General features: G+C 47.4%; 1 protein-coding gene across 1 annotated transcript in view; it reads left to right on the top strand.

Annotated features, from left to right (window-relative positions):
* Positions 1-17,787, top strand: part of cdh19 (cadherin 19, type 2) — a gene marked incomplete at its 5' end in the record, with an annotated part of 32,532 nt that extends 14,745 nt beyond the window's left edge. Inside the window, 6 exons of the mRNA XM_080020037.1 lie at positions 2,499-2,752; positions 6,429-6,565; positions 9,342-9,463; positions 11,069-11,186; positions 14,825-15,079; positions 16,606-17,787. Coding sequence (XP_079876163.1) covers positions 2,499-2,752; positions 6,429-6,565; positions 9,342-9,463; positions 11,069-11,186; positions 14,825-15,079; positions 16,606-17,159 — 1,440 coding nt within the window. The 3' untranslated portion in view covers positions 17,160-17,787. The remainder of the gene's footprint in view (positions 1-2,498; positions 2,753-6,428; positions 6,566-9,341; positions 9,464-11,068; positions 11,187-14,824; positions 15,080-16,605) is intronic.
* Positions 17,788-19,583: the final 1,796 nt, after the last annotated feature.

The following is a 19,583-nucleotide window of genomic DNA, read 5'->3' as shown; positions in this document are numbered from 1 at the left end:
CAGCTTAAAATTATACAACCACCACCAACCACCTCTTTGGAGAACCATCTTACCATGTTTTAACTGATCACTACTCCAAGAGGGGGAATCACCACAGGTGAGACAAATAAACATTGAAACAAACAACATGTACATGGAAAAACTTAAACATAGAAACAAACAACATGTACATGGAAAAACATAAACATTGAAATAAACAACAACATGTACATGGAAAAACATAAAAATTGGACGACAACATGTATCAACAAAACCGAGTTAATTAAGTCCAGGAAAACTGGAACAGCAATTGGTCACGTGGCCTCTGCTTGTCATAATTATGGCAGTAAATGAGGGATAAAGGGAGAGGGATGCAACCAAGAGGGTGTCTGTGTGTGTGTGTGTGTGTGTGTGTGTGTGTGTGAGGTGTCCACCGGTGAGTGTACAGGACTTGTCCCAATTGGTTCTGAAGTATAAGGTCGGTTTTATGTTGTGGCGCCTCCAAGCAGCAGAAAGGGCCCCAAAGCCCCCGCCCCCCAGAGCCCTTAGACACCCCAGGGCCGCAGGAAACCTCCGAGCAGCCCGCCCTACAGCCACAGAAGACCCCCAGGCCTGGAAGCCCGCGGAGCAACCCCCACGCCCGCCCCCAAGAAGCATTACCCAGTCCCAGAGAGCGGGAGGAGACCCTGCACCCCTGAGGTGCACGCATACAACCCACCCTCATGTGCAGGCACAAGACCCAGCTGCAGGCGCACAACCCGGGCCGCCGGCCCGGAGCCAGACCCCGCGCAAGAATGAGGCCCACCCCACCACAGCCGACCAGACACCACATCCGGCTGCGAGCCTCGAGCACCCATCCACATAGCCGGCAGATACTTAAAAGGACGCCACACAGAGTTAGAATAAACAGAAAATTAACTTATTTAACAAAACACAAAATTACTTGAAAATGAGGAAACAATAGGAACAATGAAGTCTGGCCATGAAAAACAAAAGGAATGAGAGGCCTGGGCCAACCGTGCAGTGGGCCATCGGACCCATGACTTCTCCCTAAACTAAAAAAACAGAGGAAAAACTCAACTAAAGAAATAAAGCCACAAGAACTAGATGACCAGACCTCCCCTGAGGGGAATTAGAGGTACTTTCACTCATTAAAAGTGAAAGAACCACGTGGGCATTTCTACTTGAGTAAAACTATCTAAGTACTTGTTCTAAAAACTACTTATAGTATTAAAAGCAAGAAATAGTAACAATACAACAGAGTCTAACATGTTAGACACAGTCTGATTGGTTCAATGGATACAATGGTTGCTCTTGCTTTGGTTTGCTTTTGATATTTATAGATAAGAATCCAGATTTATTTATACTTTTTTATACTGTGTTGTTAATGGAAATGGAACCCTAACCCTATATCTAACCTTAACATTATAGATATTTGAAGGGTTGAGTCAGTCAATTTGAATGGGTTAGACGTTACCCTAACCTCTACCCCTAACCCCAACCCCTCCCTCTAACCCCTACTCCTAACCCTACCCCTCCCTCTAACCCCTACTCCTAACCCTACCCCTCCCTCTAACCCCTAACCCTTAACCCCTAACCCTACCCCTCCCTCTAACCGCTGCTCCTAACCCTACCCCTCCCTCTAACCCCTACTCCTAACCCTACCCCTCCCTCTAACCCCTAACCCTTAACCCCTAACCCTACCCCTCCCTCTAACAGCTGCTCCTAACCCTACCCCTCCCTCTAACCCCTTCTCCTAACCCTACCCCTCCCTCTAACCTCTAACCCCTAACCCCTAACCCTTAACCCCTAACCCTACCCCTCCCTCTAACCCCTAACCCTTAACCCCTAACCCTACCCCTTCCTCTAACCCCTGCTCCTCATCCTTCCCCTCCCTCTAACCCCTACTCCTAACCCTAACCCCTCCCTCTAACCCCTACTCCTAACCCTACCCTTCCCTCTAACCCCTAACCCTTAACCCCTAACCCTACCCCTCCCTCTAACCCCTAACTCCTAACCCCTAACCCTACCCCTCCCTCTAACCCCTGCTCCTAATCCTAACCCCTCCCTCTAACCCCTACTCCTTACCCTAACCCCTCCCTCTAACCCCTAACCCCTAACCCCTAACCCTACCCCTCCCTCTAACCCCTGCTCCTAATCCTAACCCCTCCCTCTAACCCCTACTCCTTACCCTAACCCCTCCCTCTAACCCCTAACCCCTATCCCTCCCCTTCCCTCTAAACCCTAGCTCCTAATCCTACCCCTCCCTCTAACCCCTACTACTAACCCTAACCCCTCCCTCTATCCCCTACTCCTAACCCTACCCCTCCCTCTAACCCCTACTCCTAACCCTACCCCTCCCTCTAAACCCTACTCCTAACCCTACCCCTCCCTCTAGCCCCTACTCCTAAACTTGCCCCTCCCTCTAACCCCTACCCCAACCCTAACCCCTAACCCTAACCTCTAACCCCTACACCTATCCCTACTGTGTTTGTCTTTGACTTCTCATCCCTCCACAGCCTCTGGACTACGAGACCAAGCGTCGATTCGCCATGACGGTGGAGGCGGCCAATGTCCAGGTCGACCTCCACTTCCTGAGCCTGGAGGAGTCCCGGGACCGCACCACGCTGCGGGTGGTGGTGGATGACGTGGACGAGCCACCGGTCTTCCTGGCCCCTGCCTATGAGTGGAAGATTCCAGAGAGCGCGGCGGTGGGGATAGAGGTGGGCTCCGTCAGTGCCAGGGACGCCGACACCGCCAGCAACCCCATCAGGTGACGTGACATGGAACCCTTGACGAGCTCTTTCAAATGAAAACCTATAATACATACATAAATGATGTAAGCTTGCTCTTGTGTTGCAAGATTCAAATTGCAGAGAGGAGGAGGAGTGTGTTTAGCTCTGAGTTATGAACGGAATTTTCACAGGAATCGTTTCATTCTGTCAAAATATTTACCTTGTTGGAACGCAACGAGAAAATCAGTCACATTCAATAAGAATTATGCCAAATTCCTTCAGGTTTTTCTGCGCCTTCAACCTTAAAGGGAACCTGTCATGAAAAATATATTTTTCAGTGTTGGTTCACATACGTTTGTGCCTCTGGTGGTTCTACCAACACACACACTGTGAAATAAGAGTCGGTCAGTTTGTTGTGAGCTGTCTGTTTCACAAAATGTTTCCTAAAACCAGCCGTTGAGATTTTTGATCCCGTCCTCCCTCCCAGGGCCCTCGATAGCATTAGAACTGCCCTCCATCTGAGTAGCTCCACCCACGGCTGGAGAATGGGAAGTGTTGTGTTGGTTTCACAGACCAGCACAAATCTTTTAAAAGAAAGAGGATTTAATACAACCGCTGGTGAAGAAAGTGCAGATGATGTTAATACAAGTACTAAAAAATAATTCTGCTGTGTTTCTTTCTAAAATCCCTTTTCTATCTACCGCATATTTTATTTTAGGCTAGAAACAGATTTTGGTGGACTGATGAGGTAAAATTAGTGAGGGTTTACGGAGTGAAACACAACGGAACCCGGAAGCAATGCCCAAACCCCATTGGCTCACAGAACTCGAGGCCTCAGGAACAGGATGGATATAGAGGCATGTTAGAATGGCTAGAATGCATAATCTTAGTGGTATTTTCAGCCAAAAAATTTTGAAATAAGTTTTGGGGACCTCAGCACAATGGGTCGCCTTTAATTTTGTTCATTAATTATTTTCAGTTTGTGAGTTGAAGATTTTCTTTTTTTACGGAGTGACTCCAGAATCCCCTCCAGAATTTAAAGATTTGTTCGCTCCGAACAAGTCGTTCATGGGTCTAAAAATGAGTAGACCATAATAATATTAAGCCCAATTCTATGTGTTTGTGATATTTTGTGACATTTTTAGTGGTTAACAGGACGGTGGCATAGCAGTATAGGTTCGTGGGATTATTTAACTTTAAAAAGTGTCATGGTCGAGAAGAGGCTCCGCTGCCCTGACGCAGGGTTTGCTTCGGCCCTCGGAGCGATGTGTTGCCGGGTGTGGTAATGACTGGTTATATATTCAGGGGTTTGGGTGGAACATCTCCTGACAGCTTCCTCCACAGGGGAACAGAGGAAAAAAAAACATCATTCCACTGCAAATAGTGTTACCGGCTCGGTGCATTGCATCCATTTTTATTTTTTTACCCTTGATCTCCACGGATCCCCCCGAACATGGTCATATTTATCTCATATTACTTTAGTGTGAAATGAGCCCTGCTGAATAAATCATGATGTTTTATTTTTATTTTTTCATACCTCACAGTCTTTTTCTATCTACCGTGGTATTATCACAAAGCAACGTAGAAATGTAATAAAGCGCCGTGCGAGCCGGCGTCCATGTGGAATCCAAATTGGTGGCCATCTGCAGGAGCGGCACGTCGCTGAAAAGGAGGCGGCTGAAGGGAAGCTGACGGTGGCGGGAAAACGGAAGGTAGAAGAAGTTCAGGTCAAACTAAGTCAGCCTCTACCTCTGATTCATGTCGGTGGAAGCGTCCCCTCCATGTCCCATTTGGGGTAAACAGAGATGTTGGAGTAGCGCTGATGAGGCGAACGCTGCTCTTTCTGGATCCTCTCCATCGGTGCATGTGTGTTGTCAACTCAGTGGACTTGGTAAATTGAAGGGCTCGGAAAAGGGAAGTGGGAATGAACCTGGTGAAATGCACCTCCCTCCTCCTTCGCTTATTTTGAAAAGGCAGACGTGAAAGGATCAGGATTATATCATAAATGTTGTTTAAAAGGTTTGACTCGTTTCAAATCGTGAATCACCTTTGTGTCAAAGTGTTTGATTATTTAATAGCACGATTTTCACAGTTTTAAACCACAACAAGGCTGGATTGATGATCCACATTGGAAATGAACCATGATATTAATTTATTTTTATTAAATGCATTTTGCTTGTTTGATTTTTTTATCAGCTATATTTCATTCCGTTCTATTAATTTAAAGCACGCCGAGTTGCTTGTTGTGTATGAAAGTTGCAAATAATGGCTGTTTTTTGTCCTGTTTTACTTGGGAATCAAAGGAGTTGATGGATACCAGACACCAGAGATGTGGACTTGAGTCATTTTGACTTCAATGTTTTGACGACTTGCAACTGGACTTGACAGAAAATAAATGACTTGAGACTTGGACGTTAAAAACTTGCGATGTGACTTGCCTTGAGACATGATGACTCGAATGACTTGTTTGTTCGTTTCAGGTTTTCAGTTGAAATAATACATTAAATATTGAAAATTATAATGTTCAACGTTACAAGTGTCGGTGTGACGTTACTCATTATGCCAGTGCATATTGGGAATGGCATTGTCATGGTTGGGAGGGGTGATTCCAGGATTTTTTAAAATGAGGTTGCACAGGGGTGGGCCAAGAAGCAGTCGCGGGGGCTGACTGGTTCTGGCTGCAGTTATGTGTTGGGTAAGGATGTCTCGGTCGCTCTGAACGGCTCCTTTAAGTGAGCAACGAGAGCCGGACGGGAGCCGATGGCTATGAGAGAGTGTTCGTTACGCACCGTGCTTCTTTTACTTCGTTCACTAAGGAACAGAGTAAAATAAAACAGTGTACATCTAAAATAAATAAAAATCACACATCGCCGGTGCCCCGATGGGAAATGAAGCATGATATTTATTACTCACTGGGGCCCCTAGTGGCCCCTAGCGGCCACTGGGTTAGGCTGCTGCCTGTGACTTGACTTGACTTGCTCAAAGAAATGACTTGTGACTTGGATAAGACAGACTGAGTCACATGTCTGCCAGATACATAATCATTTATTATTAATCAATATAAATTGTTTATTGAATATCAAAAGTCTTTTAGGAGGTTTAAAGCTGTGAAAATCATACCGATCCAACCTTTGACGATGTCACAAAAAACTTTTTGACTGCTTATACAATCCAATACTGATTCTGTCACTTCTGTGTTTTCCATAAACAATTACGTCAATCCTCAGTTTTTTTGAGGTCTAAATCAGTGAATATTTTGCTGATACGCAAAACTGACACACAACTCATTTGCCATTTAAAACAAGTCAAACTTTTTGACTCCTAAACTTCTGTGTTTTCCATATGAACGATTCAATACAAAGGAGTCCTTTGGGGCGGGGCGGTCCAAACACTTTGGAAACAACGCGTTGAATGCGGAGCTTCCTAAAGTTGTGGAAGTTATTGTTTTGCTGACTAATCGTTGTTTTTTTTTTACAAATGTTCTTTTCCATTTTTCGGTATATTTCCAAGGCAACCAAACAACGCTGGCCACTAAAAAATACCCTTTTAAAGATATGTATATTACATCAAGTTTCCCTCTGTATCTGCTAGCAGCTGGTGGCCCGGCCTCCCTGCTGGACGCCTGTCGGCTGATAAACAAAAAGCAGGAGGATGAGGCACCTTCACCCAACTCATCTGCCGCCTTGTGTCCTCCCTCGCTGGTTTTTCTCTCAGATATTCCATCGACAGAGGCAGCGATAAGGGCAGAGCGTTCCGCATCGACCCGTCCAACGGCACGCTGGCCCTCTCCAAGCCTCTGGACCGCGAGGCGGCGGAGGGGCACAACGTGACGCTCGTTGCCACGGAAACCAGTAAGAACGATCTCCTCCCCCTCCGTCCTAATAACAATGATAATAACAAAATACCGCGTCACAAAATGTTTACCGGGAAGTCAAAACAGAAGAACCTCAAAAATAACAGAATATTGAGTACTTTCTGAAAATGAAGCAATTGGTGAAATAATAACTATATGATGGATATATTTTGTATAATTGTATATAATCAAGTTTCCCTCTGTATCTGCTAGCAGCTGGGGATGGTAGCTCAGGCGGTAGAGCTGGTGGTCTAGTAATCTAAAGGTTGCTGGTTCAATCCCAGGCTCCTCCTGCTAGCATGCTGTAGTGTCCTTGAGCAAGACACTTAACCCCTAATTGCTCCTGATGGCTGCGTCCGTCGGTGTTTGAACAATTGTAAGTCGCTTTGGATAAAAGCGTCTGATCAATGACTAAATGTAATAATAATAATAATAATAATAATTATTATTATTATTATTAATAATAATATTTAGAATATAGACCATATATTTCAATTATTTCTAATATTATATTACAATTGTTGTTCTAATTATAATAATAATAATAATAATATAATTAGATAATACCCTGTATGGCCATTCCACCAAGCTGCACCCCCCTTTCAGTCGACTAACAGAGGAGTTCAAAGTCACCCGTTCCAGAGAGGTGATGATGTACAGGGATTCGGCAGATGCGAAGGTGGCCTCGGCAGGAATTCTCGTCAAGACCGGGAGGAAGTGGCAGGCACAAGAAGCCATCAGCAGAGCGGAGGCAAGGCTGAGGCACAAAACCTTGGTCGGAACCGTGGCAATGGGGAGGGCAGGCCTTGGTAGCTTTCCAAAGCCACGCTATGACCGTGCCTGTGGAAAGGAGAAGCGCCAACTGGTCCAAGACGAGATCCGTGCAGAGGTGGAGGAAGAACGCAAGTGCAAGATGGTTGATATGTCCAAGCAAGGGGCGTGGACTAGGTGGGAGCATGCAGACCCTCGCAAACTCACCTGGGCAGAGCTCTGGAGAGCTGAACCTCTGCGCACAAAGTTTCTCATCCAGTCAGTCTACGACGTTCTCCCGAGTCCGGCCAACTGTCACACCTGGGGCCTGGCAGACACTCCTGAGTGCAAGTTAGCCAGAGGAGGGGCACCATGGAGCACATTCTGAGCTGCTGCCCAAAGGCGTTAGGAGAGGGGAGGTATCGCTGGCGCCATGAACAAGTTTTAAAATCCTTGGCGGATTCCATCTGCACAGCGATACAGAACAGCAAGACCCAGGTTGCCCAGAAGCAGTCAATCACGTTTGTTAGAGCGGGGTAGAAGGCAAACCATCAGCCCAACGCTTCAGGAGGGCTCCTCGCTACCGCTCGTGACTGGCAGCTCCAAGTTGACCTGGGAAGGCAACTCAAGAGTCCACCAAGCAAGTGGTCCTGCAAGAACTGACTGTCCCATGGGAGGACCGGATTGATGAGGCCAATGAGCGCAAGAGGGCTAAGTATGCTGAGCTCACCAGTGAGTGCCGGAGCAACACCTGGAAAGCCCACTGTGAGCCTGTCGAGATCGGGTGCAGAGGTTTCGCAGGTCATTCACTCCAGAGAGTGTTCAAACACCTTGGTATTAGAGGACTGCAGTTGAGGAGAGCCACCAAGAACATTCTTGAGGCCGCAGAAAAGGCCTCACGGTGGCTGTGGATCCGTAGGGGGGATCCGTGGTGCGCGCTACTTGTACCCAAGCCGGGGGGTTGATCGCCCCTGGTTGGGTTGCCTGGTGGAGGGTGTCCGATGATTAAAGACCCGAAACACCCTGAGAACCCAGGTCTATCGCTGAAGATGTGTGTCCAAGTATCACCGTAAGGTGTATTAAAGTTATACAGGCTCTTAATTCAAGATGAAGAAACACTCTATTTTCCCAGACACACTGATGATACAGAGTTTGAATGGGTTTATTCAACACATTTATATATACAATGAATTTGTCATGTCGGGATAGAGAGTGACTGAGACAGTATTTACATCTTGCATGGTGTTTTTTGTTTCGTTCAATAAGGAAATGGAGTAAAAAAGCAATGATTCCATTGGTTTTATTTGGAGGAACAGGGAAGCAAATTGCACCCTCCACCCTAATTGGTCCCGACCTCACCCACCCCACAGCAACTTTTATTTCATTCTGATTGTGTTACTATCAAGATAAATAGAACGGCTCAAGCTTAGTGTGATGTTTCTGTGGAGCTCGCATAACTATTTTCCCATCGTGCGGCGCCTTTTCACGCTCAGGGGCCCCTGGGTAACTGCTCAGATTGCCCATATGGTAGATCAGGGCTTGCTAACTATAGTGTTATCCAGCATCTACAGTGTTATTACAGTATTATTACATTGACTATTCACAGTATTACATTGACTACAGTGTTATCACAGTATTATTACATTGACTTCAGTGTAATTGCAGTATTATTACATTAAATACAGTGTTATTACAGTATTAATACATTGACTACAGTGTTATTACAGTATTATTACATTAAATACAGTGTTATTACAGTATAAACACATTGACTGCAGTGTTATTACAGTATTAATACATTGAATACAGTGTTATTACAGTATTAATACACTGACTACATTGTTATTACAGTATTATTCCATTGACTACAGTGTTATCACAGTATTATTCCATTGACTACAGTGTTATCACAGTATTATTCCATTGACTACAGTGTTATCACAGTATTATTCCATTGACTACAGTGTTACTACAGTATTATATTCATGTATACACCGTATATACTCTTTCTCTGCGTCCCACAGAGCCGGGCTTCTTGTCCTCGTCCGTCTCCGTCTTCATCAAAGTTCTTGACGTGAACGACAACGCTCCGCGACTCGCTGCAGAATACCACCCGTTCATCTGTGAGGGCACGCCGGCCGGAGAGGTGCACTTTATTACCAGTTATTAACATTTATGATGATTTATCACCATTCACCCACATTTATTACGACACGCCCGTGTTCCTGATCTACGCGTCGGCCTTGCAGCCGCCATGACTCCTGCACGGAGGCTGGAATGATAAATATCCTGCATAAAACCACATAAGAAGCTGTATAATATGAGCTGCAGTGACTCTTCTTTTAGTGCCGGGTGACTCAGGCGGCCATGTTTGTTTGGGGGATGTGCAGCGTAGTGTATGTTTAGTCAGTTAGTCACTTCATTAGTCTGTTTGCCTCGTGGGAATCAGAGCGAAATCCATCATTTTGGTTGGTTTTCTATTTGGTCTGATTGGGTTTCACACTGTGTTATGAGAAGTAGGGCCTGTCACTAAAACAGATTGCATTGTGGGTAATGAGTTTGTGTCAGGCGCTGTTCTTTTCTGAGCTAGAGGAGGGGTGTAGAGGAGTACAATGGCCAGTGAGAGCCCATGCACTAGTTGCTGCTGTTACTTTGCTGTAAAAGCGAGGCGGTGCCGCTCACGCTTGTAGCTGTGAGCCTCACGGTGTCTCGCTGGAGGTTCCCGCTGTGAAGCGGCGGACGACAGGTGGTGATTTCTCTGATTAGCGACCAGGACAGGCTGCTATGGCAACAACTGCACAAAGAGACATTTTCTGATTGCCGTGTAGGGGGCGGAGCCGGGCTGGAAACGGAACAACAAGACTTTGATTTGTTTTTCAGAAACATTGCGCGAAAAATGTAAACAAACCATTTGCAGCGCGAATAGAAATCAGGGAAATCAGCCGAGCAAAGGGAGCATGGAGCTGTGCTGCTGACGGTCAAACAGGTGGTGCCCTTAAACATCCAGCTTGGTGACACTGGCGGTAACTCCGTTGGCGTTCCTCCCAAACATGTCACTTTGCCAGCACCCATATCAACAAATGGCCACCTACATCCCATAACACATAGCGTGTTGGGATACCTTCCTGCAGTGGAGTGGAGTCAGGGCTGGGTGGAAGTGCACGGGGTTCTCTTGCAGCCGGCCTGACAACACCCCTCCACACGGTGGTGGAGCAGGTGTTTTGGTGTCGGCTGCATTGGCACCACGGGGGGCTGCGCAGCAGGCTCCACTCAAACAGACTAAACACGGCAGATGTGGAATCCACTTTGGACGCTCCCGACTCCAAATTCGATTCAAAGGTATTGTGTGTAAAATGGAGTATCGGCAAGTTGTTGTTGGTGTTTTTGAATTCACATTTTGGGCAGGGCGTCTCGTACCTGCATAATGGCTCTTTTCCCTCAAATCACCATGAAATACATAGTTTGGAAAGAGCAAACTTGAATATTTTCTTAACTCGTGGCGAAAGACTCAAATTATTGTTTTTGCAGTTTGTAGGATTTTCTCATGTTTGCGCAATAAGGTCAGTGATTATTTGTATTACCTTTGATATTTATGAAAAAAGATGAATCGACTTGAATTTACAAGTATATTTTTTGTGCCTGCAGATTTTAGGACGACATTTTCCACCCCCCGGAGAAGTTGAAACAATGAAATGTCAAAAGAAAAAACTTTTTTTCTCCTTGTTGGTGACTAAAAGTTTGCGGTTGTCAGGTGATCCAGACGCTGAGCGCCGTGGACGCGGACGCGCCGCTGGAAGGAAACCAGCTGTACTTCTCCATGGTCCCAGAGAAGCACATCAACCCAAACTTCACCATCAGAGACAACCAAGGTTCAGTTCTGCACCTTCTCACTGGGTGGAGGAGGTTCTCCTCATCCGCTGAAGGACATCCCATAGTAAAGGCTTTTTCACACCAAAACACAATTTGTTCTTGTGAAATCCGAAAACAAAATGATTATTTTTTACACACTCAAACTCTGCACATCGATTGTATTTGCCCTGATCCCAGCAGGGAATATAAAACTTCCGTTAGAACAGAAGATGCAAAAAAAACAAATAACAAATATGGATTTTTCAATACGGAGTCAAATACACTTTTTCTCTGAGTGAAAAGATGGCAAAACATCTTAATGTGTGAAAAAAACACAATAAAAACAAGGATTTCATTAAAGAAAAGGACGCACATATTTTGTTTTGTGTGAAAAAATGGGACTGTGTGAAAAGGCCTTAATTCCATGCGGCATTTGAGAAGAAGTACTCTTTTCTATTAAAAACCCAAACTTCCATTTGGAAAATGTATTTATCCCACGAGAGTCCACTTAGACACATCCTATTTAAAAGGAAAATAAATCAATCGGTTTTTTTTTGGTACCAAGAAAATTGGATCGACATTAAAACGGCCTCTAATCCATCCGACAAAAGCCAAAAAAGAATGTTAAATTTAATTAGTAAAATGTAGTTTCCCTACTGAAAGTCCATGGAAGAACTCTGTGCCGGTTGGCTTTTGTTTCTTTTGTTTGCCGTCACCGTGGCAACCGAACGCTCAGCTCTGCCTCTGATATTTGGGCTCCGTGGCCTCGTTAGGTCGTCCCGCTTGGAGTGACCTTCAGATCAGACAGGAAGGAGGAACATTCCTGAACAGGAAGCAGCGTCGCTGTCTTCTCTGCCATCGTTGCTAAATGTTTACTCCGTCCATCCAATTTTTCACTCCACCGTCACGTTCACATTTTTTTCGGGTGTCTGTCTCCCGTCTCTGGTTTTATTTATTTCATCATGTCCCGGTCCTGCATTCCACGTTTGGGGAAGAAAAGTCTGATGGTTGATCCGTCAATGGACAGGAATGCTTCCAGATGAAGTTTGTAGTGTGACAGAGAGTGAACTAAATAACATGTTGCAACTTTTTAACATAAGACTTTAAACAACTCATGAAAACAATCTCCTGCAGCTGCGTCCCCTTCCTGTGGCCAGTGCTGGCTCGCCCCACCTGCGGATGGTGCCAAAACCACTCTACACTTCCACAAAAATAAGATAATATCATATATTATATATGAAGACTCAAAGTTCACCCACCGGGGGACGGGAATTCAGGAAAAAGTAAAAATATCACTTCTTCTGTTCTAAGAGATATTGTTGTCATATGAGATGCAGCACAAACATAAGATAATATATAATATAATATAATATAATATAATATAATATAATATAATATAAGATAACACTTTTGGAAAGAAATCTGGAATTTTTTTTTTAAGACGAGGCATTTGGGATGCGGTTTACTTACTTAAGATAATATAAGTAAATACAATACAATTTATTACAAATAAGATAAGATATATTCATTCTTTGGGGAAAAAACAGGGAAATAAGATCTGGAATTAATTTTCTAAGCAATATTGTTGATATATTATAACGATAAGTTAAGATAATACCTTGTTAATAATGATTTGGAAACAATGACATTTGTGCATATTTTGAATCTACACAACCATTAATGATCAAATACGTGATGTTATATCACCAATATTAGACAATAACGTTGTAGTAATTGATTATAAAAATGATATACAATATAAAGCCAAGTTGGGGTTTGTCATAGTGGCAGATGTCTGACAGTACATAATATTTATTGGGGAAAATGAGGCCATAATCATCACTTTTGTCCAACAGAGTCTTGTTTAAGTGAAGAGGAGGAGAATGGTCCCTGGCGATCAACTTTTATTCAAACTATCCCAAAGACGCAGCCCCTGCGTGATCCTGACGTCAGGTGGCTGCATCACCATACGTCCCTGGACACGGTTTGACGGGAGAAACAACGTTTGTTCCGTGGTTTCTCCATCGTGATGCAGGTGCAGCTCCACCGGCCCGGCGGCTTCTCTTTGCTTCACGGTTCATCTCCCGCTTGGCAGCTCCACCTGGAACTTTTGGAAAGATTAGAGTCTAAAAATACCCCCCGCGCCAACGTACCGGCCACCCAGTGTTCTCTCAAAGGATAATTTAGATACATTTTAACCCGGGTCTCAGTGAAATGTTGGTTCGCGTCATTTATAACTGGATCGCTTTACTGTCGAGAGACTGACCACTCTGCAGCACGACGAGCTATCCGGTCGTCTCGAGCAAATCTTCAAAACTGATCTGGAGTCTGGAGTGGCTCCGCCAAGGGAGTCGTCCGTCTAGACTCGGTAACTGCAGCCAGGAACTCTGAGGCTGAACCGACTCTCGACTCCCGACAGAAAGAGCAGAGAGTCACAGACAATGAGAGGTTTTGCTCCTTTTGGAGACTCGGCTCCCTGCGAGTGGAGACACGATTCTTAAAAAAAAGAGCATTTTTATTGATGCAAGACTCGCAAACTATTGGTTCTTTGAAATAAATCTTTGAAATGACTCATTCCTTAGTCTGCCCAACAAGAAAAATATTGACTCTTGTTGATGATTCTGCTCTTTTGAAGTGACTCATTCACATTCCACCAAATTAATCATTTCCCCTAAATCCTCGTTGCACCGACTGAATCAAACCATTAACGAGTCGGAGATGACAACAAACGTCTTTTACCGAGTCGACCGCCAAGGGATGAATCTCCCATAAAGAGCTGAACTTTTCATTACTACGTGTTATGTGTTTTAACCCTGACCCCACCTTCTCCTCCACCCTAGAGGGGTTGACGGAGGACATTTTTTTCTTAACCCTGACTCTACTCTCTTCTCCAACCCAGAGGGGGCGACGGAGAACGTTTTGTTTTTACCCCAGACACCACCTTCTTCTTGTCCTTCTCCAGAGGTTTTGTTTTTAACCCTGACTCCACCTCCTCCTCCACCCTAGAGAGGGTGTTGGACGGCTTTTTGTCTTGAACCCTGACTCCACCTGCACCCTCTCCTCTACCCTCGAGAGGGTGATTGGGGGGGTTTTGTCTTCAAACCCTGACTCCAAGCTCCACCTCCTCCTCCACCCTTGAGGGGGTGATGGAGGGGGTTTTGTCTTTAAACCCTGACTCCACCTTCACCTCCTCCTCAACACAAGAAGGGTGTGACAGAGGATGTTTTGTTTTTCACTCTGACTCCACCTTCTCCTCCACCCAGAGAGGGTGATGGTGGGTGTGTTGTTTTAAACCCCTGACTTCACCTCCACCTTCTCCTCCACCCTCGAGAGGGTCATGGATGGCTCTTGGTCTTTCACCATGACTCCACCCTCGAGAGGGTGATGGAGGGGGTTTTGTCTTTAAACCCTGACTCCACCTCCACCTTCTCCTCCACCCTCAAGAGGGGGATGGAGAGGGTTTTGTCTTTAAACCCTGACTCCACTGCCACTTTCTCCTCCACCCTTCAGAGGGTGGTGGTCGTCCTGTTGTTTGTAAACCCTGACTCCACCTTTACCTCCTCCTCGACACAAGAGGCGGGCGACGTAGGGCATATTCTCCTTTGACTCTGACTCCACCTTCTCCACCTTCTTCCTCCACTCCCCCTCCCCCACCCAGACAACACTGCGGGCGTGGTGTCCCGCCGGAGCACCTTCACCAGGAAGGACCGCAGCCGCTACCTGCTGCCGGTGGTGGTGGCGGACAGCGGCACGCCTCCGCTCTCCAGCACCTCCACCCTCACCGTCAGCGTGTGCAGCTGCCAGCCCGACGGCCGGTGTCCCGCGGGCGGCTCCACCCGGGCCCTGACCCTGGCCCTGGACACCAGCCACCAGATCCTGCTGGGAGCCCTGCTCTGCCTGGCCCTGGTCGCCGGTGAGTGGGAACCAGGGCTCCACCAAATCCTTTCATTTCTATGTGACGATGCTTAATAACAAGTGTCCAACCGCAACTTCAACTGTGTTGAAGATCTTTCAGAAATCAATTCAACTCAATTCAATTCAATCAATTTAAATAATTCAGCTGCTATATTTCTGAAATTATCGGTCTCCCAGAATATCTGTGAACCTTCAATGCGTCTTTCTGCAATCACCTTTCCGCCCAAATTGAAGGGAAATTTAGAGTCAATTTCGAAACATTTTTCTGCCAACTTCAGGAATGTTGCAACAAAAACAATGCAAAATGATTGAATTTCATCCTTTATCGGTCCGCCCAAATTTAAAAACGCATTTTCTTCTACAATCTCATGATTCTTTTACAATCATGTTTTCATCACAATTTCAGGAAAAGTTGAAGCCAATTTCAGAAATGCTGCCACATTAACGCAAAAATGTGAATTTCAGCATGAATATCATCAATTCACTTTATATAAACGTATTTACTCAGTGCTCAGTTCCAATGCAGGTTTTTTCCACCACAGACTCATGAAAGAAATTGTTTAATACCTGAGTTCTTTGTCCATATTCAGTACATGGTGATAGCACGTATGAAAATATCTTGACGTAAACCCAAATCTCTGATTTGTTGTTGTAATAAAACCATCTTTTCCTTGTGTTTAGTCTGAGCTCCACCACTTTGCATCGTCTCGGCAAGTATTTAACAATTCCCAGCCGACTGTAGGACGGCTTTGTCAATAACAAATTTAATTTCCACGATTCGATCCCTCAAGCCGTTAACACCAGCTCTCAAGTAAAGTGCTGCTGCACAACAGCGATGCCGGCGGTGCTGACCACGGGACGGACGGGGCTGGGTCGCTGTGGGGACGGCTCCGGGCTCCGAGCCGTGACCCCCGGCCGCCCCGCATCCTCCCTCCGCCCGCCACATGAAAGATTAATGACGCTGACGCTCCTCCATCCACAGGACGACAAAACAGCGCTGCAGCGCTCCAGACGCGCGGCTCCGGACGCGCGGCTGCGGACGCGCGGCTGCGGACGCTTAACATTGCTTAACATTCCGCATCGGAATCCTAAGAGGGAAGTCATTTCTCAAGTCAAGTCGTCCTGGGAAGTCATTTCTCCCTCTCCGTCCGTCTTTGCGTGGGTTGGAAACTGAGACGGTCACTTCACAGCCGAATATTTTGTTTTGTTTGGGTTTTTCTTAACTCTCGGAAAAGGAGCGGCGGAAAAATTGACTTGTATAATACACTTGAAGGAACATTTTGAGGTGTTGCGGTGGAATAAAGAGTTGGATAATTGCTTCAAAAAAGCCGTCTAAAAATGAAATGGCTCACTTCAAAACCATGGTTACTCACGGTAACCTTCCACCCTTGCAAAGAAGATATAACCAACCCCAATAATCCTTCAATCCGCTTGTGCATTGCAACGCTCTTAACCCTAACCCTCCTTGATTATCTGTGTTTGTTGCCCGGTTGCCTAACGCCCTCCGCCGACTTGTGTCCCCAGCTCTGTCCATCTTGACGCTGCTGCTGAGGAGGCAGCGCCGACGGAAGCCCAAGGCAGGGGGGGCCAGCGAGTCGAAGCAGAGCGAGTCGGGGCTGTCGCAGAAGGTGCTACGCTACACCGAACCCGGGTCCGCGGGGTACAACCCGGACTGCTCTGCCCTGCCCCCGCCCACCGTGGCCGCCCCCCTACGCCACCACCCAAGGAGAAAAAAGGAGCGGAGGCTGCGGCGGGCGGAGGTGGCAGCCAGCATCCGCATGTCCCTGCGACAGTCCCACGTCATCGGACCCGAGGATGAGGTCTTCAGGCAGTTCATCCTGGACCGGCTGGACGAGGCCGACCGGGACCCCTACGCCCCGCCGTTCGACTGCCTGAGGATCTACGCCTACGAGGGGTCTGGGTCGGACACAGGGTCTCTGAGCTCGCTGGCATCCGGGGCTTCTTGTTCTGGGTCTGCGTCCGGGCCTGGTCCCGAGCAGCCCGCCTGCAGCCCCAGACCCCACCTGGTCCAGCTGACCCCCTGGTATGGAGGAGGGGACGAGGAGACCACCTTCTGAAGACCTTCTATAGATGTTCTAAGATTCCTTCTGAAGACCTTCTGAAAACCATCTTATCAAGATCCTCTAGAGACCGCCTCCCGAAGACCTTCTAGAAGAAGAATCACACACACACACACACACACACACACACACACACTTTGGGTGGTGCTGGTGAAATTGTTTCTCTGCATTGAACCATCCTGGCTCGTGCTTCCTCCGGGGGCAGCATTCAACCACGACGCGCCCAGGACCTGCTCCATACGTCACCTGTCACACCATGATGTTGTGTATGTTTTGGGTGGGGGTCCTTACTGACGTTACACGGAGGAAACCCCATGTTTTGGGTGGGGGTCCTGACTGACGTTACATGGAACCCCCTGTGAGCAGGGGGAGAACATCAGAGCTCCAGCCCCTTGAGAAGAGGCTGTTGCCTCTGAGGGGCCTGTGGGCTCAGAGCCATCGGTCGCCCCTGGCAACGCTCGCCACGTTGGGCAGAGGCACCAGAAGCATTTCGATTGTTTTGGAACAACAGAAGAACAGAGACTTGGCGGGAACCAGCGAGGTGACCTTGGCTTTGGATCCTAAAAGTTGGATCGTTGTTTTGCTTGAACTGCAGTATTGATCACACCACAGCTTGTACGTCAGAGCAGGGGCCACGTCAGCTGCTCTGCTTGGAATGAAAACTCTACTTTCAATATCAGCTCATGTAACAAATGATGCAGTATATGACGTATAAAACAACTATAAAGATCATTTACCAATATGTTTTGCGTGTATACTGGATAACATTCTAAGACCCTTTGTGGGTACCGACATCATTTATACAGTCGGTGGTTCTCAACTGGTGGGTCCTGATCCAAAACAGGGTCAGGGGTCCATCTCAAGTGGACGGCGTGTGCCTGCGTCCACAGCGCTCTTTGACATTCAAAGTAGAAATGCGGCTGGTGAGCCCACCGGGCCACCGTACGCTCATTGTTCATGTATTTTCAAAGTAAAAACACAGCAACAGCAATTCGGTGCGCTCCGGTTTTGAACCATCATTTCAAAATAAAAGCCTGGCTCCGCAGGCTGCACGATGTTCACCAGGTCAATGAAATCAAAGAGAATCTCATCAACTCCAACGGACTCAGGATTCATTTTGGAAAATAAACGACAAGGTTTCAAATCTTCCACTTTAAGATCAAATAAGATGATAATACAACTTTACTAATCCTGTGATGTCACAGCAAAAAAACAACATGAAAGGGAGAGGAAGTCAAATAGAACACAGGAAGTACACACCCGTCGTACACACCCCTCGTACACACCCGTCGTACACACCCCTCGTACACACCCCTCGTACACACCCGTCGTACACACCCGTCGTACACACCCCTCGTACACACCCCTCGTACACACCCCTCGTACACACCCCTCGTACACACCCCTCGTACACACCCCTCGTACACACCCCTCGTACACACCCCTCGTACACACCCCTCGTACACACCCCTCGTACACACCCCTCGTACACACCCCTCGTACACACCCGTCGTACACACCCCTCGTACACACCCCTCGTACAGACCCGTCGTACAGACCCGTCGTACACACCCCTCGTACACACCCCTCGTACACACCCCTCGTACAGACCCCTCGTACAGACCCCTCGTACACACCCGTCGTACACACCCCTCGTACAGACCCCTCGTACAGACCCCTCGTACACACCCCTCGTACAGACCCCTCGTACAGACCCCTCGTACACACCCCTCGTACACACCCCTCGTACACACCCCTCGTACAGACCCCTCGTACAGACCCCTCGTACAGACCCCTCGTACACACCCCTCGTACAGACCCCTCGTACACACCCCTCGTACAGACCCCTCGTACACACCCCTCGTACAGACCCCTCGTACACACCCCTCGTACACACCCCTCGTACACACCCCTCGTACAGACCCCTCGTACAGACCCCTCGTACACACCCCTCGTACACACCCCTCGTACACACCCGTCGTACACACCCCTCGTACACACCCCTCGTACAGACCCGTCGTACAGACCCGTCGTACACACCCCTCGTACACACCCCTCGTACACACCCCTCGTACAGACCCCTCGTACAGACCCCTCGTACACACCCGTCGTACACACCCCTCGTACAGACCCCTCGTACAGACCCCTCGTACACACCCCTCGTACAGACCCCTCGTACAGACCCCTCGTACACACCCCTCGTACACACCCCTCGTACACACCCCTCGTACAGACCCCTCGTACAGACCCCTCGTACAGACCCCTCGTACACACCCCTCGTACAGACCCCTCGTACACACCCCTCGTACAGACCCCTCGTACACACCCCTCGTACAGACCCCTCGTACACACCCCTCGTACACACCCCTCGTACACACCCCTCGTACAGACCCCTCGTACAGACCCCTCGTACACACCCCT

This window comes from Zeus faber, assembly GCF_960531495.2.
Source record: "Zeus faber genome assembly, chromosome: 19".
NCBI classification, from domain to species: Eukaryota; Metazoa; Chordata; class Actinopteri; order Zeiformes; family Zeidae; genus Zeus; species Zeus faber.
This window is presented reverse-complemented; position numbering and strand designations above follow the sequence as displayed.